Source organism: Hylobates moloch, unplaced genomic scaffold (assembly GCF_009828535.3).
Source record: "Hylobates moloch isolate HMO894 unplaced genomic scaffold, HMol_V3 SCAFFOLD_9, whole genome shotgun sequence".
NCBI lineage: Eukaryota > Metazoa > Chordata > Mammalia > Primates > Hylobatidae > Hylobates > Hylobates moloch.
This window is the reverse complement of record NW_026652284.1, coordinates 113259148-113275548: the sequence shown is the minus strand read 5'-3', so window position 1 is coordinate 113275548 and position 16401 is coordinate 113259148. Positions and strand designations below refer to the sequence as shown.

Below are 16401 nucleotides of genomic sequence, written 5' to 3'. Positions count from 1 at the left end.
CAGGTCCCAGACTCTTGTCTGTGCTCAGGGAATGCACACACTGTTTCCTCCCACCGGTTCTCTCCGTCTCTGACGTCAAGTCTTTTCCACCCAAAAGAGCACGTTTCTAAGTCAGAATGAGACCACGGCTGCCTTACTGTCAACCTTCCCTAGGGAGAAGGGGCTCTCTCAAGACCATTGGGTCCACTGCCACCAATAGGTGCTGACCCTCAGTTAAATCCCTCGAAATTGAGAGGTGACAGCATGCTGGCAGTCCTCACAGCCCTCGCTCGCTCTCTGTGCCTCCTCTGCCTGGGCTCCCACTTTGGCGGCACTTGAGGAGCCCTTCAGCCCACCACTGCACTGTGAGAGACACTTTCTGGGCTGGCCAAGGCGGGAGCCGGCTCCCTCAGCTTGCAGGGAGGTGTGGAGGGAGAGGCGCGAGCGGGAACCCGGGCTGCGTGCGGCGCTTGCGCGCCGGCTGGAGTTCCGGGTGGGCGTGGGCTTGGCGAGCCCTGCACTCGGAGCAGCCGGCCAGCCCTGCCGGCCCCGGGCAATAAGGGACTTAGCACCCAGGCCGGCGGCTGCGGAGGGTGTACTGGGTCCCCCAGCAGTACCAACCCACCGGCACTGCGCTGGATTTCTCACCGGACCTTAGCTGCCTTCCCGCGGGGCAGGGCTCGGGACCTGCGGCCCGCCATGCCTGAGCCTCCCACCCCCTCCATGGGCTCCTGTGCGGCCCGAGCCTCCCCGACAAGCGCCACCCCCTGCTCCACAGTGCCCAGTCCCATCAACCACCGGAGGGCTGAGGAGTGCGAGCGCACGGCGCGGGACTGGCGGGCAGCTCCACCTGCAGCCCTGGTGCAGGATCCACTGGGTGAGGCCAGCTGGGCTCCCAAGTCTGGTGGGGATGTGGAGAACTTTCATATCTAGCTCAGGGATGGTAAACGCACCAATCAGTGCCCTCTCAGAACAGACCACTCGGCTCTACCAATCAGCAGGACGTGGGTGGGGCCAGATAAGAGAATTAAAGCAGGCTGCCTGAGCCAGCAGTGGCAACCCGCTTGGGTCCCCTTGCACACTGTGGAAGCTTTGTTCTTTCGCTCTTTGGGTCCACACTGCTTTTATGAGCTGAAACACTCACCGCGAAGGTCTGCAGCTTCACGCCTGAAGCCAGCGAGACCACGAGCCCACCGGAAGGAACGAACAACTCCAGACGTGCCACCTTAAGAACTGTTAACACTCACCGCAAAGGTCTGCAGCTTCACTCCTGAGCCAGCGAGACCACGAACCCACCAGAAGGAAGAAACTCCAAACACATTTGAACATCAGAAGGAACAAACTCCGGACGCGCCACCTTAAGAGCTGTAACACTCAACCGCGAGGGTCCACGGCTTCATTCTTGAAGTCAGTGAGACCAAGAACCCACCAATTCCGGACACAAAATCACTGGAAAAATCCTTTAGCCTCAGCCCCCTCCTTCATATTAAGCTGGTGCAAAAGTAATTGTAGTTTTTGCAATTAAAAAAAAAAAATTGCAAAAACCGTAATTACTTTTACACCAGCCTGATAAAATAAAGACAGTTATACTTATTTGAGTTTGAGAGTCTCATAGAGCATTAGGGTCAGGCCACCCCTCCTGCCAACCCTTGTCCACAAACCCCCCAACAGTAACAGCCGCATTTCTGCTGAAGAAAGACATCTGTGAGGAACCGTAAATGTCCTTCACCCCTTCGGAAGGTGGCTCAAGCCCACACCTGGTCCTCTCTCTCTCCAGCTTAAAATTCTTCCATGGTCCCATCTCCAGCCCACTCCCCTTGCTGTGCTCCGAGGCCTCTCCTGGCCTGTCCCTGTCTCTCTGGCCCCACTTCCTGTCACGTTCCCCACACACCCCATTCCCCAGCCATACAAATTATGAGCACTGTTTCCAAAGAGTCAGCAACTTCTTGACTCCCTGCATTTATACCAATCTTTCTGGAATGTTCTTCTTCACTTTAGCACCCTCAGCACAGGTATACACACACACACACACACACACACACACGTGCACAAACATGCACTACCTTCTGTCTGCTCTTGTCTGAGCAACGATTCCTCCTCTCCTTTCAAGACTTCTGCCAGCATTTCCTACCCCAGCACACCTGCCCTGACCACCCTGGCTGTGATGTAACAGGCTTCTTCACAGGATGGTCCAGCTGAATACTCACCTCTCCCTAGCCAGGCTGTGAGTGCTTTGAGAGTAGAGCTTTGTTTTTTGCCTCCCTGAGTGTGTAACATGGCATATAATATTTTGAAAGTTTGGATGGATGACAGGAAAGAAGAAAAAAAGGAAGTAAGGGAAGGAAGGAAAGAAGGAAGGAAGGAGGGAAGGAGGGAAGGAAGGAAGAAAGGAGGGAGGGAAAGAAGGAAGGAAGGCAGACAGGCAGGCAGGCATAATTGGTTCAGGAAAAAAAAATCCATAGGGAACCAGCTCTATTAGAAGAAATTATAGTGAATGAGTGAAAGTTAATATCATCCAGAATGAAATACAAAAAATATAGACAATTTCTCAGTTGTTCTCCTTCATAAACTAATCTGCTATGAAGGCTGCCAGCAGGTAATTTCAAGGAGAAGCCATATGGCTGGCTTTGAGGCAAGAAGGTGAACAAAACTGACTCCATCAGGGCTGCAGATAAGGTTTCTGCTCCCTGGCCATCACCAGTTCCCTGGATCAAGGCTGCTATGCCTACATGAGTCAGGAGCGATGGACTTTCCTACTGGACCTCTGAGTCACTGCCCTCCGAGAGGGCCATCCTGATTAGCCCTCCTCCAGGATGACACAGAGAACCCTGCTTTATTGCCACAGGACAGTGCTCTGCCTTGTAACATCAAGGCCATGTCCCAGATGTGTTTTCAAGGGAAAAGTGCCAATAAGAATAGATACAAGAATGAGAGGTGTGATTTCACCAATAACCTCCTTGTTGAGAAGGGAGACGTATGATGCAGAGGACAGAACAAAGAACTTGGAGGCAGACAGAGTTGGATTTAGACCTCAGCACCGCCAATTTTCACAACAAACCATTTGCCAAGCGTTTACTAAGTGCTGTGCTCTGCATTATTTCATGCTATCTAAACAACAATAGGTATTACCCCATGCAATAAGTATTATTATCCCTATTTTTCAGAAGATGTCTAGTGAGAATAATGGACTTTCTCCAGGATCTACAATGAGAAAGTGTTGGAGCTAGGACTCGAACCCAGGTCCACCTGACTTCACAGAGCAGTTTCCTGAAGCTGTGTAGCACTATAGGCCCCTCGATTCCTTGTGCATAAGACGGAATTAATAACAGCTGAGTCTCTGGACAGTAAAATGTTAGTAAGGCCACACAAATATCAAAAACTCCATAAGGGACAGGTACTAGAACTGATGCTGAAGAAAATTCAGGGCTTTTGGTACTGCTTTTGAGACTTCCATTCTGGATCTTTCCAACCCTTTGGAGTAAGAGGATGGGGCTATGTGGTGTGATTGACAAGTCTTTGTGAGTCAGTTAAAGGCTGCAGCAGCTGGAAGATAGAGTGTAGGTTTATCTCGAGCAAGACTGGCAAACCACAGCCCATGAGCCAAATTCAGCTCACCTTCTGTTTTGGTAAATAAAGTTTTATTAGAACACAGCCATATGTTTCTCCCCACAATGGCTGAGTTGAGTCACTGAGACAGAGACCATATGGCCCCCAATGCCTAAAACATCACCATCTGGCCCTTTACAGGAAAGGTTTGCTGAGTCCTGTTCCAGCCCAGGCGTGTCCTGGGCAAGGTCTCCCATGCAGTCTCTTCCCTGTGCCCCCATCCTGTGGCTCCCACAGGGGCCCTCGAAAGCCCAGTGCCCTGACACCAGCTGCTGATTCCCAGGCCCTCCTCTTTCCCCTTCAGGCAAAGTTGAGCTGAGCGGCCCCTCCCATCTTCTTGTTGACAGGAACTAATAATTGAGCTTCCTAGAAGGAACCTTGAAACCAGGTTTCTAAGCCAGCCCCTTTATTTTACCTGTGTGTTGTGGAGGATGGAAAGGAAGACACTCAGAGGAGACAGAACTTCCTTGAAGGCACAGAGTCAACACAGGTTCTCTGCCTTCCCTTTACCTCCTTCTCTGGCTGCAGAGGGCACCCCTGAGGCCAAGGAGCCTCCTGGGGCTGCTTCCAGACCCATGTGGTACATCACCTGGGGCAGCTATGAAAAGCAGGCTCCTGCAGCCCCTGCTCCCAACATGCACACACACAACATACACATGTGCATACACACATAGACACATCACACACATGCATACAGACAAAAACACAAACACACTCACACATATGCATATGTACATCGGACACATATATACACACCACACACATATACATGCATGCATATGTGCTCACACACATACACCAATACACATACACACTCACACCACACACACAAGTACACCCCTGCTAGTTCAGTATCTGGCATTGAAGCCAAGGGCTCTTCACAATAAAGTCTGTGAACATGGGGCAGGTGCTCTCTATGTGACTCTCCCTCTCTGCAACCCTATTGCACCCACCCTGGGGTGGCACCATCCACTCCTGCTTCTGTTTCTTGTCCCCTTGGTTTGGGCAGCTCTGATGGAATAGAAAGAAAGATCACAGGCTCTGGTCCCAGAGGACCTGGGCTTACTCGCCCTCTATTAATCAGTTAGGTGAGCTAGAGTCCCTCCTGTGTGTCAGCCCCACCCCAGGTACGACAGATGCCCAATCTCATTTAATCTGAACCCCAGCTTCTTTGTCAAATGAGGAAAGGACCTGCCACCAGGGGCTATTGTGAGAGTTAAATGTTTGTGCAGGTGCATTTGAACTGCAGAATTCTCCATAAATGCTAGTGGGAAGTGGTTGTCTTTCTGTTTTCTGTGTTAGGATTTAGCTGCATCTTAAATCCAATGTGGAGTTTACAGTTTGGCACAGATTTCGGAAAAGGAAAGGCCATTTGGCTTTTATGTTGCGACCAACATAAATAATCAAAAAAAAATAACTGAGAAACATCTTCTCTTTCTTTAGCTCCATAAAAATGTCTTTCTATCTCATCCCACACAAGAGGAAGGCTTCTCATCAGGAGACCTTTGAATCTTCAGTGGTAGACATGACAAAGGTCCCCCCAAAGATATCCATGTCCCAGTCCTCAGAATCTGTGAATATGTTAGGTTACATGGCAAAGGGAAATTACCAATGCAGATGGAATTAAGGTCACTAATTGGCTGACCTCAAAATAAGGGAGTATGCTGAATCATGCAGCTGTGTGTAGTTCTAAGGTCCTTGGAGGTGAAAGAGAGTCAGAGGAGATGTGACCAGGGAAGAGGGGTCAGAGAGCTGAAACGTTGCTGGTTTGGTGAGCAAGAAAGGAAGCCACCAGCCAAGAAATGTGGACAACCTCAAGAAAGTGGAAAAGGTGAGGAAACAGATTTCCCCAGGGGCCTCCAGGAGGGGTGCAGGCCCTGCCAACAGCTCTGTTTTAGCCCAGTGACGCCCGCATTGTAATCCAAACCTATAGAACTGTAAGATAATACATCTGTATTGTTTTCTGCCACAAAATTTTTGGTCATTTACTATGGTAGCAACAGGAAACTAATGCAACTTCCATTAAAGGAATCTGCATCACTTTCCCGTTAAAAATGGCCCCCAAACTACTCACAGGTGAGGCAAGAGCAACCCAAGTGAACCTCAATCAGGAACCATTTTCCCTGAGTTTTAAAGCCCTGGGCTGATGAATGAACATTTGCAAATTGTAGTGAGTAACACTGCCACAACCAGACTGAGAAATGTGTGCCCAGGATACAAATGGACATTAGCCTTCATCACAATGACAGGGCAACCCAGGCTCAGGGTCCAAGCTCATCAATAACTAACAGAAAGAATCACTGCAAATATGGGGCCCCTCCTTCTGCCGTGCCGCCTAGCAGATGGAGACTATACACCCATGCACAGTGGATGATTGAAAACTTTTGCTCATTAACTAAATGGATGATTCTCAGCCCTGGATGTCCAGAGTAGCCTCTCTCCAGTGCTGAGGTGGCCTTTCCTAAAGCCTCACACGGCTCCACAGGAGATATCCAGGGAGAGAGTGGACCTACCGCATCCCAGTCCATCCTGACTGGCCTCATTTGTCAAGACTTGGTAGAATCCTTCCGAGCACCCAAACCATGTCCTGGGAGAGGTGCCAAAGTGGTCCCCTTGGAGGAAGCGGATGGTGATGTCCGCTGGGAACGTCTTGGAATCCAGATGAAGCTGGAATGAGCCACTCTGGATCAGATCTGTGAAGCGCCCAAGGAGATCCTTGCCCACCAAGGCTGTCTCTGTAAGACACAGGATAAGGTAGAGGTCACCCCCACCGTACTCTGCTAGGGCCAGGGAGGATCAAGCAGGGCAGAGATGCCTAGAATATCCAGACTGGAATGAGACATAGGCATCATGTGGTGTCTCATTTTACAGAGGGAGGAACTGAGGCCCAGAGAAGGGGATGGACTGGCTCAAGGTCACCCAGGAATCAGAAGCACAAGTAGGGACTCCAACCCAGATTTCCCGGCTCTTGCCATTTCTGTGGCACCAATGCAACCCGTATTAACATAGGAGATCAGGTCTTCAGTCACTAGCCTAAGGTTCAAGATTCAGATACTCATCCACCTCAACCCTCAATGAGGCATTGAACACCTCTGAGCCTCAGTTTTCCCATCTGAAAAATGGCTTGGGAATGGCTCTCTTTGCCGTTGGTGAGGGTCCTAGGAGAGAATGTGTGTGAAGTGGCCACTCAAAAAGAAAGCAAGGACTTGAAGAGGCAACAGGGCCTTCTGCCTCAGTGTTTAGCTAAACACCGAGAGGCCTCCAGTTGTCAAATGATAAGTAGTTCCTAGGAAGAAAGCAGGCGAGCGCCGTGCCAGAAGCTGGGGCAGATCCCTGCACACAGCAAACATTTCGGCTGTAACAGGCTACTGTAGAGCCAGCCCATGGTCTCCAATCACAGTCTCGCTGCCTCACCATTGAAACAAGCAATAAACATCTCATGTTTTTGCAGCTCCAAACATACCCACATTATCCAGGCTCTCTTTGGAGAAAGATGGAAGGGGACCCCTAATTCCCAATGCTGGGGCTCCTGGAGAATTCATAATTCTTCTGAATTATTATTTAGAGGATTATTATCCTGAGAACTAGTGAATGACAGAGATACAGTCTCCTTCCTGGCAGTGTTTTCCAGAAGTTCTTCCTCATAGAACAGAGGGCAAACTCCAGCCAGTCCTGCCCCTGGATGTTTGGCCACTGGATGGTAGAAGACAGAATGGAGCTACCTCCCATTCTCTGGTCAGAAATGTACGGGCTCTTTCCTACCCTACCAGAAAGCTCAGAGCTGAACATGGCATATGCCCACAGTAGGTATCATAAAATCCATTCTTCTTCTGTCTCTCCTCTGTTGACTTATCCATATCATGAGGCTTTTATGTTGCGACCAACATAAATAATTGAAAAAAATAACTGAGAAACATCTTCTCTTTCTTTAGCTCCATAAAAATGGAGCTGTTTTAAACAGTGTAAGTGGTCTGAAACGTTTTACAATTGGAAGCGGATGAGACATAAGTTAAAAACCAATAAAGACTTCCCCAGCCCACCCTGCTGTCCTCTTCACACATTCTGTTTCACCTCTCTGCATGCAGAAAATCAAGAGAAGTATTAGCAGATGTTCACGACACAGAACCAGGCTCTTTGTTGACATTATTTAACTCTAGTAAATGATTGGCAAGAAGTCTATTGATTATTATGTATTTTTAAATAATTAGCTCTCCTCATAATCTTCACAAGAAGACATCATGGGCGGGCCGGGCGCGGTGGCTCACGCTTGTAATCCCAGCACTTTGGGAGGCCGAGGCGGGCGGATCACGAGGTCAGGAGATCGAGACCACGGTGAAACCCCGTCTCTACTGAAAAAAATACAAAAAATTAGCCGGGCGTGGTGGCGGGCGCCTGTAGTCCCAGCTACTCGGAGAGGCTGAGGCAGGAGAATGGCGTGAACCCGGGAGGTGGAGCTTGCAGTGAGCTGAGATTGCGCCACTGCACTCCAGCCTGGGCGACAGAGCGAGACTCCGTCTCAAAAAAAAAAAAAAAAAAAAGAAGACATCATGGGCTTCTTCGCTAGCTCCATTTGGCAGATGAGAAAACTGAGACTAAGAGAGGCTGCATAGCTTATTCTAGGTACTACCACAGAAAAACCTACCAATGTCATGTAAGTCAGGAAGAGAAGCCACTGGGATGTCCTCAAGCTGTGATTTCCATGTAACGTTCACTCCTAAACGCTCCCTGGTCAGACAACCCACCTGCACAGAGGAGTTGTTGCAGACAGGAATGGAAACCGGGGTGCCAAAAGTCTTCACCTACAAGAAGACAGACACTTTCAGCTCAAGAACACAGAGTAGAAAGCTAGTTTTGTTGGGTCCACACCAGGAACCAGAACTTGGCTTATGTTACTTCCTTCAATCCTCCACCAACCCTACTTCAGGGGGTCAAGGAATAGTGACCCCCTTTTCCACACCTGAGGAAAACAGGGTTCAGAGAAGTTAAATAACTTGCCCTGGTCATGTGGTGTACTGAAATGTAAGTGGAGGAAGAGCAGGGCTCCATGCATCAAAAGCCCAGTCACCATATTTCACGGTGAAACAACTTTAGCCAACTCTGCAAATGTCTTCACCATACATATATTCAGCAGGACATCTCCGAACCCCTATAGCATCCATCAGCTACTCAATGTTGGCTATGCAGCCTGGTCTCTCCTCCCAGCCTAAGTGTGGCTGAGTTGTGCCCACTGAATTTCTGTGAGTGATGTACTGCAGGTTCCTCAGGGTTGGGAAGAAAGACAGACGGTTGTGAGGCCTGTTAGTCCAAGGATGGTGCCAGGCTTTGGTCCAGGGTTGAACACAAGCTTCATCTCTCCCTCTTCATATCAGCCCCTTTCAAAGGGTGTCTTAGCACATTTGGATGAATATTATGAAATACCACAGACTGCGTGTCTTATAAACAACAGAACTTTATTTCTCATAGTTCTGGAGGCTGGGAAGTCCAAGATCAGGATGCCAGCCATGCGTGGTGAAGGTTCTCTTCATAAGTGTCTGTCTTCTCACTGTGTCCATGGTGGAAGGGGCAAGGATCTCTCTGGGGTCTCTTTTATAAGGACACTAACCCCATTCATGAGGGCTGCACCCTCATGACCTAACACAAAGTCCCCTAATACTATCATGTTGGGGATTATGGTTTGGATATGAATTTCGGGGGGACACAAGCATTCAGATGATGGCAAAAGGTAACATTCCAAGAGAGTTTATGTAAAGCCCAAGGGGAAGTCAGTTTATCAAAAGCTTGGGTGCCTAGAGAGTGAATGGAGGGTTCTAGAAGGAAAGTGAACTCTGTCACCAATGAGTAATTCAAAGTTGATGTGGCCCTGGCCCTCAGCCTTCACCACAAAAGGCCTCAACTACGTTCTTCAGAATGCAGACAGTGCCCTGAAAGCCAGCCCCAGGGGTCCAATGCATATGAAGCCTGAATGTCAGCATGCCATCCATCCCAATGGCCCTGGCACCCAGACCTTACTACATGCCATACCCAGTGCCACACCCCTGGTGAAGGTGAGAACATGGATGTGGGTGTTCATATAGTTGTCATTTAATGAGATCCTGCTGTGTGCCAGGGGCTTAGTATTCTCAGAAGGCACTGTGGCACAATTTTTGAACATGTGTTATTCATCAGGCCCTGTGTGAAGTGCTTTAAACATATTAGCTAGTTTAATCTCCAAAACAAGTCTATGGAGTCGGGACTCTCATTACCCCACATTACAAATGGAGAATTTGCCTCTGAGAGGCTGAGAAACTGCCTCGGATCCCACAGCCAGTAGGTGGTAGAGCCAGGATTCAAAACTCCACTAACCCCAGAACCTCCTTAGCTCTCAGCAGAGGGTAAAGAGAAAAAGCTTTGGATCTGTATGTTATCTCACTTAACCCGACCCTCCAAGGCGGGTTCTCCTAACCCCATTTCACAGATGATTGAGGCTTACCAAGCCTGGGAAAGGCCCAGGTCACACTGGTAGGAGTGCTGGAGCCAAGGTTTGGAGCCAGATCCATCTGACTTGAAAGTCTATGTATCACCTCCTCCTTCTGAAGAATAAGACTCCCTTCTTAGAAGCTCTGACCTTAGAAGCTCTCTGTCTCATGGTCACACCCTGATACCTTGTTTAGGAAGCCATTAGGACTAGGTCTCTGCCCAGCTTCCTCCTAACCGTATCTCTGTCTTCAGCATGGTCCTCAGCTCTCTAGTCCCCTGGATTCCAGAACATTTTACTCCTTTCTGCATGGGATTTAATTTCCCCATGTTCAAAACATGTCTTCAGCCATTCCTTGCATCCAAAACCTTAGTCATCCTCAACACCTCCATCTTCCCATGACACATCAACTACTACCCAGTCTTGTAGGCTCTGTGGTCCCAATATGTCAAGATTCCTGCTGCTTCTCATGTTCTGCACTGCCGCCTGGCCCCAGGCTGCAGTGAGGACCCCTGCTCCTACCTTGAACCCCTCAAAGCCTACCCTCTACACAGCAGCTGAAGAAAACTGTAAAACTCCCATCATCCTGTCACTTTCTCAACTTCAGTGATGTCCCATCACATGCAGAATAAAACTCACCTTCCTAGCCACAGCCAACAAGGCCTTGAGCCATTTTCAACGTGCTCAATATCTCTTCATAAATGTCTGTCAAACCCCAATTTGCAGTTCCCTCTTTTGCTCTGCTCACTTATACTGGTTCCCTCAATTTTATGGCTCACACTAAGTATGTGCCCATCACAGAAACTCTGACCTTCTATTTCCTCTGCAAGGGTTCCTCTCCCCCAGAACTCAGCCTTACCTCACTCCCATCCCTTCTAATAGCACCTCTTGGAGGCCTCTCCCTGACCTTTCTATGTAAAACCCTTCTCACCTCACCATCTCCCCTCTCAAGCAAGGCCTGACCTGCTTTATTTCCCTTCTTAGCTCTTACCTTTACCTGACAGGTACTTGTTTAGTGTCATCTCCCCAAAGAGCAAAGAGGTGATCTCGTTAACTGCTGCATCCTGAAGACTGTCATGAACCAAACTCTAGCCAGGCTCCTCTGAGCCCTCTTACTAGACCTCAGCCTTGACCTCAAAGGACTTGAACAAGCACTAACATTGTTTCTAACAGCTCAAGGCCGGACCCCTGGGAAGACCCTAGCCCCTCTTAAAGTGCCTGTCTAGAAAACTCAAGGCTGCCAAGAGAATTCACTGTTAGTTCCAGCAAACATTTGAAGATGGGGCCCCTGTCTCCAGCCTCTGTGGGAGGCTGCAATAGCACCGGTTAGCAAACCCGGATGGGTTTTACATGGATTAATTCCCTTTCCTGTTTTTTTTTTTTTTTTAATTTTTTTGTTTTCCTGATGCTACTGAACCCCTGTTTACCACCCCCATTCCCTCATTCTCCTTTTAAAATGCCCAGTCACCTCTGCACAAACTGAAGTTGAGTTCAGTTCATGATGAACTCTTTTCCCCACTGCAATAATATATTCCTGATTAAAATCTGTCCTGACCACTTTAACTAGTATTGGCTTTATTTACCTTCAATAATCCTCAGTGCCTAAATACATGCCTAGCCTGTAATAGGCACTCAAATATTTGTTAAATGTAAGAATGAATGAATGAGTGAATGAATAAATGAATGAATTAATTTGGTCTAGATAGACCTGGGCTTATTAAGGGATAAGAAATCTTGGACAACTCACCTTATGTCTTTAGTTAATTCACTTGTAAATTGAAGGCTACTGATACCCACCGAGCAGGGTGCTGTGATGATTACAGATAAGGAATGTAGAGCTTCTAGCATGGCACCACAAATACGACACCCAATAATTAATAGGTATCACTGACACTGTTGTGAGTGTATTTCCTTGAATAAAAGGACAAAGTCTATTCATGCCTCTGTTTGTTTTAACATCAGTAATCTCTGTATATTGTTTTATAAAAAGTGTGTTCTCCAAAATTCTTTTTTTATTTTTTTAAATAATTTACATGATACTCAACCCTAATGTTCTCCAAAATTCTTAACATGAGGTCCCAAAAATGAGTTGCTCTGATGATTTAGCAAACTTTGAGCAGAAAAAATGATTTATTTGACTGAGCAACCTTTAAAGATTCCTTCTTTAAACACTTGTGACTTCAAATAACCAAAGCCCTTATATATTACACAGCTGAAAAACTCTATTTTATATGGTAGGATGCCTTTCCAGGTGGCATGCAATATTCTTCTTCTGGGGAGGATCCATAATGCCTCCACTCAGTTTTGTTAAGAAACACATCTAACACTGTGGGGTGCAGAGTACATTGTGAGGTTTTAGCCTTCCTGCCCCATGTTCCCAAGCTCTTTCTCTATGGGTGGTGGAGGTGCTACAAGGTGATCACAGCTCTGTGATCAAGTCAGCCAGACTGGCCCTACCTTCTCCTGGTTGTATGACTCTGGAATAAGTCTTTCAGCTCTCTGGTCTTCATTTTCCTCATATGCACAATAGCAATAATAATAAAGTCCCTATGAGGATTGCATTAGCTAATTTATACCAAAGGATGCCCATATTAAGTGCTCAGTAACTGACATCTTTATGTAGAAAGAATGGCCAATGATGAGATGCGTATGCATTCTGCCTCTGCTGCTATGTAATTAACCTTGGCCAAACTACTTCCCATTTCTGGGTATCAATTTGCACACTGATAAAATAGTGAGGGTTGAACTCAAACCCTCAGGTTAATGTGAGCCCTTAGGTTTTCTGACACAGTAACCCTGAGTTCAGTCCAAGTCCTCACTGTGGGGAAGGCCAGGCACGTACCTGGATCTGGCAGAAGCCGCGGGCCGTCAGCTCATCCAATATGAAAACCTGGAAAGCCTGCAGCAAACCCGCGTAGTCAACACTGCACATCTTGCCCGGCGGGAGCTGGAGCTGAAAGTGCCCTTGGGTCTGGATGGTCTGCCACAGCTGGGGCCCTGCAAGGAAGCACCAGAGGTCAGCAGACAGAGGTAACGGGCCTGTGGAGTTATTTTCCTTGTTTGGGTTTTTCTCTGCAAAAATAACCCTTCCTCATTTAGCTCGAAACACACAAGCACTGCCATTTTGCATTGTCATTCTGAGTCTAAGTACTTCCCAGCATAGCAGCTTGTCTCTGAAATTACTGAGCATCCTCACAGAAAGCTCAGTCCTGCCTCATCCTCCAAACCAGGGTGCTTTACATTTTGGGGTCCTGGACATTCTCCTTGGAAAATCTTCCATGACATCTTGCATACAGACAGGGCCACTTTGTATGGTTTTTCAGGTTAAGAATAGACATCATAGATGATAGGAATGAATGGTATTCTCTAAGGTTGTTCAGTGCACAACCTGAACAATCATGCACAGCAGCCTGTATTGAACTTCAGGAGCTCAAGGTTTGTGCCTCTTTTCCCCAAAGTCCTTTGCTCTAGGGTCATTTGTGACCATCCTGGTCTTGATTTCAGCATAGTCAAAGTGACAGGCCATTATTTATCCAAATCACATTTTGAATTTTCTGGATGGGGACCCTCTATAACCCAGAGTGCTTTGCAACAAATGCTCTCCTTGACACTCTGGCATCCACTCAGAGCCTTGTGACAGTCCCAGGATCTTGGTCGCTCTCCCAGATGCCCTTCCCACTGCAATGGGTGGACCAAGTGCCAGGTCCCAGAGTGGGTTCAGTGTGTGACAAGGCAAAAGGAGCTCTGGTCAGAGCACTGGGAAAGAGGGCCGAAACTTACACAAGTTCCAGCAATCAGGACTGATGCCCCTACCGGGAGCAGAGTCCAGGGCCTCCTGCAAAGCCAAGCATTAGCCCTGGAAGTCCAGGCAGTCTTGGGGAGAGGCTGATGGGGCAGCGTCACTCAGAGGCCAGGAGAGCAGCTCTGAGCATGGCAGAGCTGCTAAGCATGTGAGTCACCTATCCAGCTGTTGCAGCCCTGACCTGCCCAGTATTTTTCCTGAATCCAAGACATCCCAAGAAAGTTGGAAGGATGGCAGTTCTCTCAAGGAGCAGATGGTTCCAGAGAAGAGACAAAGAAAGCCTAACTCCAGGGGTCTGTGAAGGACATCTGCTCCTTCTAGAAGAAAATGCTCCATGGGATTCTCTCTCATCTCTTGGTGCCACCTGGCGTACCATGAACACGCTACATTTGGGTGGGGAAATGGAGCAGCCATGCCTCCACATCTCAGTCCCAGCCCTAGCCCTGAGAGGGAGCGGGGTGCAGGATAGACGCTCTGAGGCCACTCACGTTGGCAGGCCCGGGGCTGAGGTGGCTGTGACTCCCAGCGTCTGCTCTCCAGGCTACATATCAATGGCCCCGGTGGAAACCCACTCCGGGAGCCCTGGCGGCACAGCAATTGGCACTGCTGGATGGCAGCCCCTGTGGGGCCCGAGGTTGTCTCACACAGGATTGTTCCACCAACCACCTCCGACGCGTTGAACGGCAGCGGACACCGCGGGCCTAGGAGAAGGAAAGTGGAGCCGTGGTGGGCACCTGCCCAGCCTCGGGAGGACTGAGCACGCCTGTTTGTGGGTGTCTCCTTCTCACTCACAGTGGGCCCTCCTCCTCTCCCCTTCCCTGGACCTGTCAAGCTCTCAGGGCCTGGCCTGGGCCTGCTCCCCTTCCTCTCTGCCCTGCCCTCTACTTGGATGAGCCCATCTGCTCTCAGTTTTAGCAGACACCTAAGCATGAATGCCTCATGTAGCTTCATGTCCAGCTCAACACTCGAGCTTCTTCTCATTTCTAAAGCCAATTAATTACCACCTGGTCTCTTCACCTCAAAGCCCACCGTCCAGGCCTGAACTTAGTATCTGCTGCCCCTGCCTCAGTGCCCCAGGCACAAGGATCAGTACCACCAGCCACCCAGCCGTCCCAAGCCAGCCACCCGGTGGCCTTCCTGCAGGGTTCTTCTCCTCTGTCTTGGTCACCATTCACACCTGCTCCACGTCTCTTCATTCCCACCGCCACCTCCCTCATTTAGATATCCTTCATTTTCTGCCTGAACTGCCAGCAAATGCTCTTTGCCAGGTTTCTGCATTTAGGCCTCACCTCCACCTGCCTTTCTGCTCCCACATCCCACTCAGTCTCTGCTACTGGCAGAGAAATTATGCCAGAGCCAAATATCAGCTCTCAACTCCCTCCTGTGCAGGCTGAGCCTGCCTTCCTCTTCACTCTCATCTCCTCCAGCTCCCCAGTGCCTCCAGGAATATCTATTACTCCCTGAACACATCTCCAAGCCTTCCTTCTGCCTGCTCCTGTCTGGAAGATTCCTTTTTGACCCTCAAATATCAACTTAACATGTTCTGTTTTCTACCACTGTCATGGTTCTCCCAGGCAGACTTAGGTCTTCTTTTTTTTTGAATTCCCACGCCACCGGGTGCAGACCTTCCTTTTGTCAATTGTTAGAACCTCTAATCAGTGGCATGCTGGTCACCCCACTGGGTTGAGTCCACAGGGAAAAAGAGGGCACCTCTCCTCTGTTCACCCAGGCCAAGGCACACAGCTGCCCCAGACACAGCTCAATGAATATGAGTTAAGTAAATGGGAAAATGAGTAAATTAAAGAGCAAACACACTCATCATGACAATTTCACACCATTAGAGATTTAGTTCATTATCAGACTCAGGCACAGTCTTTTGACCAGTATATGCCTTAGCATCTGCAATCCGTAAGGAATATGAGGGTATTCGGGACTTCAAAGAGGAAGAATGACCTATTTTGATCTCCAGAACCAAACTTGGGCTTTTTTGTGATAAGGGCAATGGTCCCTGGCCAAGATTTTGCCCTGCGATTTGCAGTAGGCTTCTTGAGTTGTCTTTTACCAAGTCCCAAGTGTAAGTGGGATGGCAAGAGTTCACCTATGAGCTCTGGACCAGCCTGCAGGCTATGAATCCTGGCCCTAATATTCACTAGTTCAGGGTCCTAGAGCAAATTAATTAGTGTCTCTGTGACAGTTTCCTCACCCATAAAATGGTGAAGATGGCAATAATGCCTACCTCCTAGTAGGAGTATTTATTTAAAAACTACTATGGGATGTGTAGTATGTGCCAGGTACACCATTAAGAGCTTTGCTAATATCAGTTCATATAATGTTCCCCACAACCCTATGAGATAGGTCCCATTATCCCTATACGGACGCCAATACTGAGGCACACAGAGGGTGAAAGCCTCTTCTGTGGTCAGACAGCTAGTAAACAGAAAAATCAGGATTTGAATCCCATTATTTTTGCTCCAGAATCCACGTCCTCCACCAGTATGCTAGATGCATGTGTGTACATAGGTAAGAAGTGGGGTGTCAATGAGTGTGTAAGCATCCTTCC

The 16401-nt window shown here is 48.5% G+C and overlaps 1 protein-coding gene across 1 annotated transcript in view; it reads right to left on the bottom strand.

Moving 5' to 3' along the window:
• The window catches only part of TG (thyroglobulin), a 272911-nt gene that overhangs the window by 219220 nt on the left and 37290 nt on the right, over window positions 1-16401 (bottom strand). The window contains exons 17-20 of the mRNA XM_032760475.2: window positions 14330-14542; window positions 12882-13036; window positions 8228-8384; window positions 6099-6320 (exon numbers count right to left, since the gene is read on the bottom strand). Of these exons, the coding sequence (XP_032616366.1) occupies window positions 6099-6320; window positions 8228-8384; window positions 12882-13036; window positions 14330-14542 (747 nt within the window). The remainder of the gene's footprint in view (window positions 1-6098; window positions 6321-8227; window positions 8385-12881; window positions 13037-14329; window positions 14543-16401) is intronic.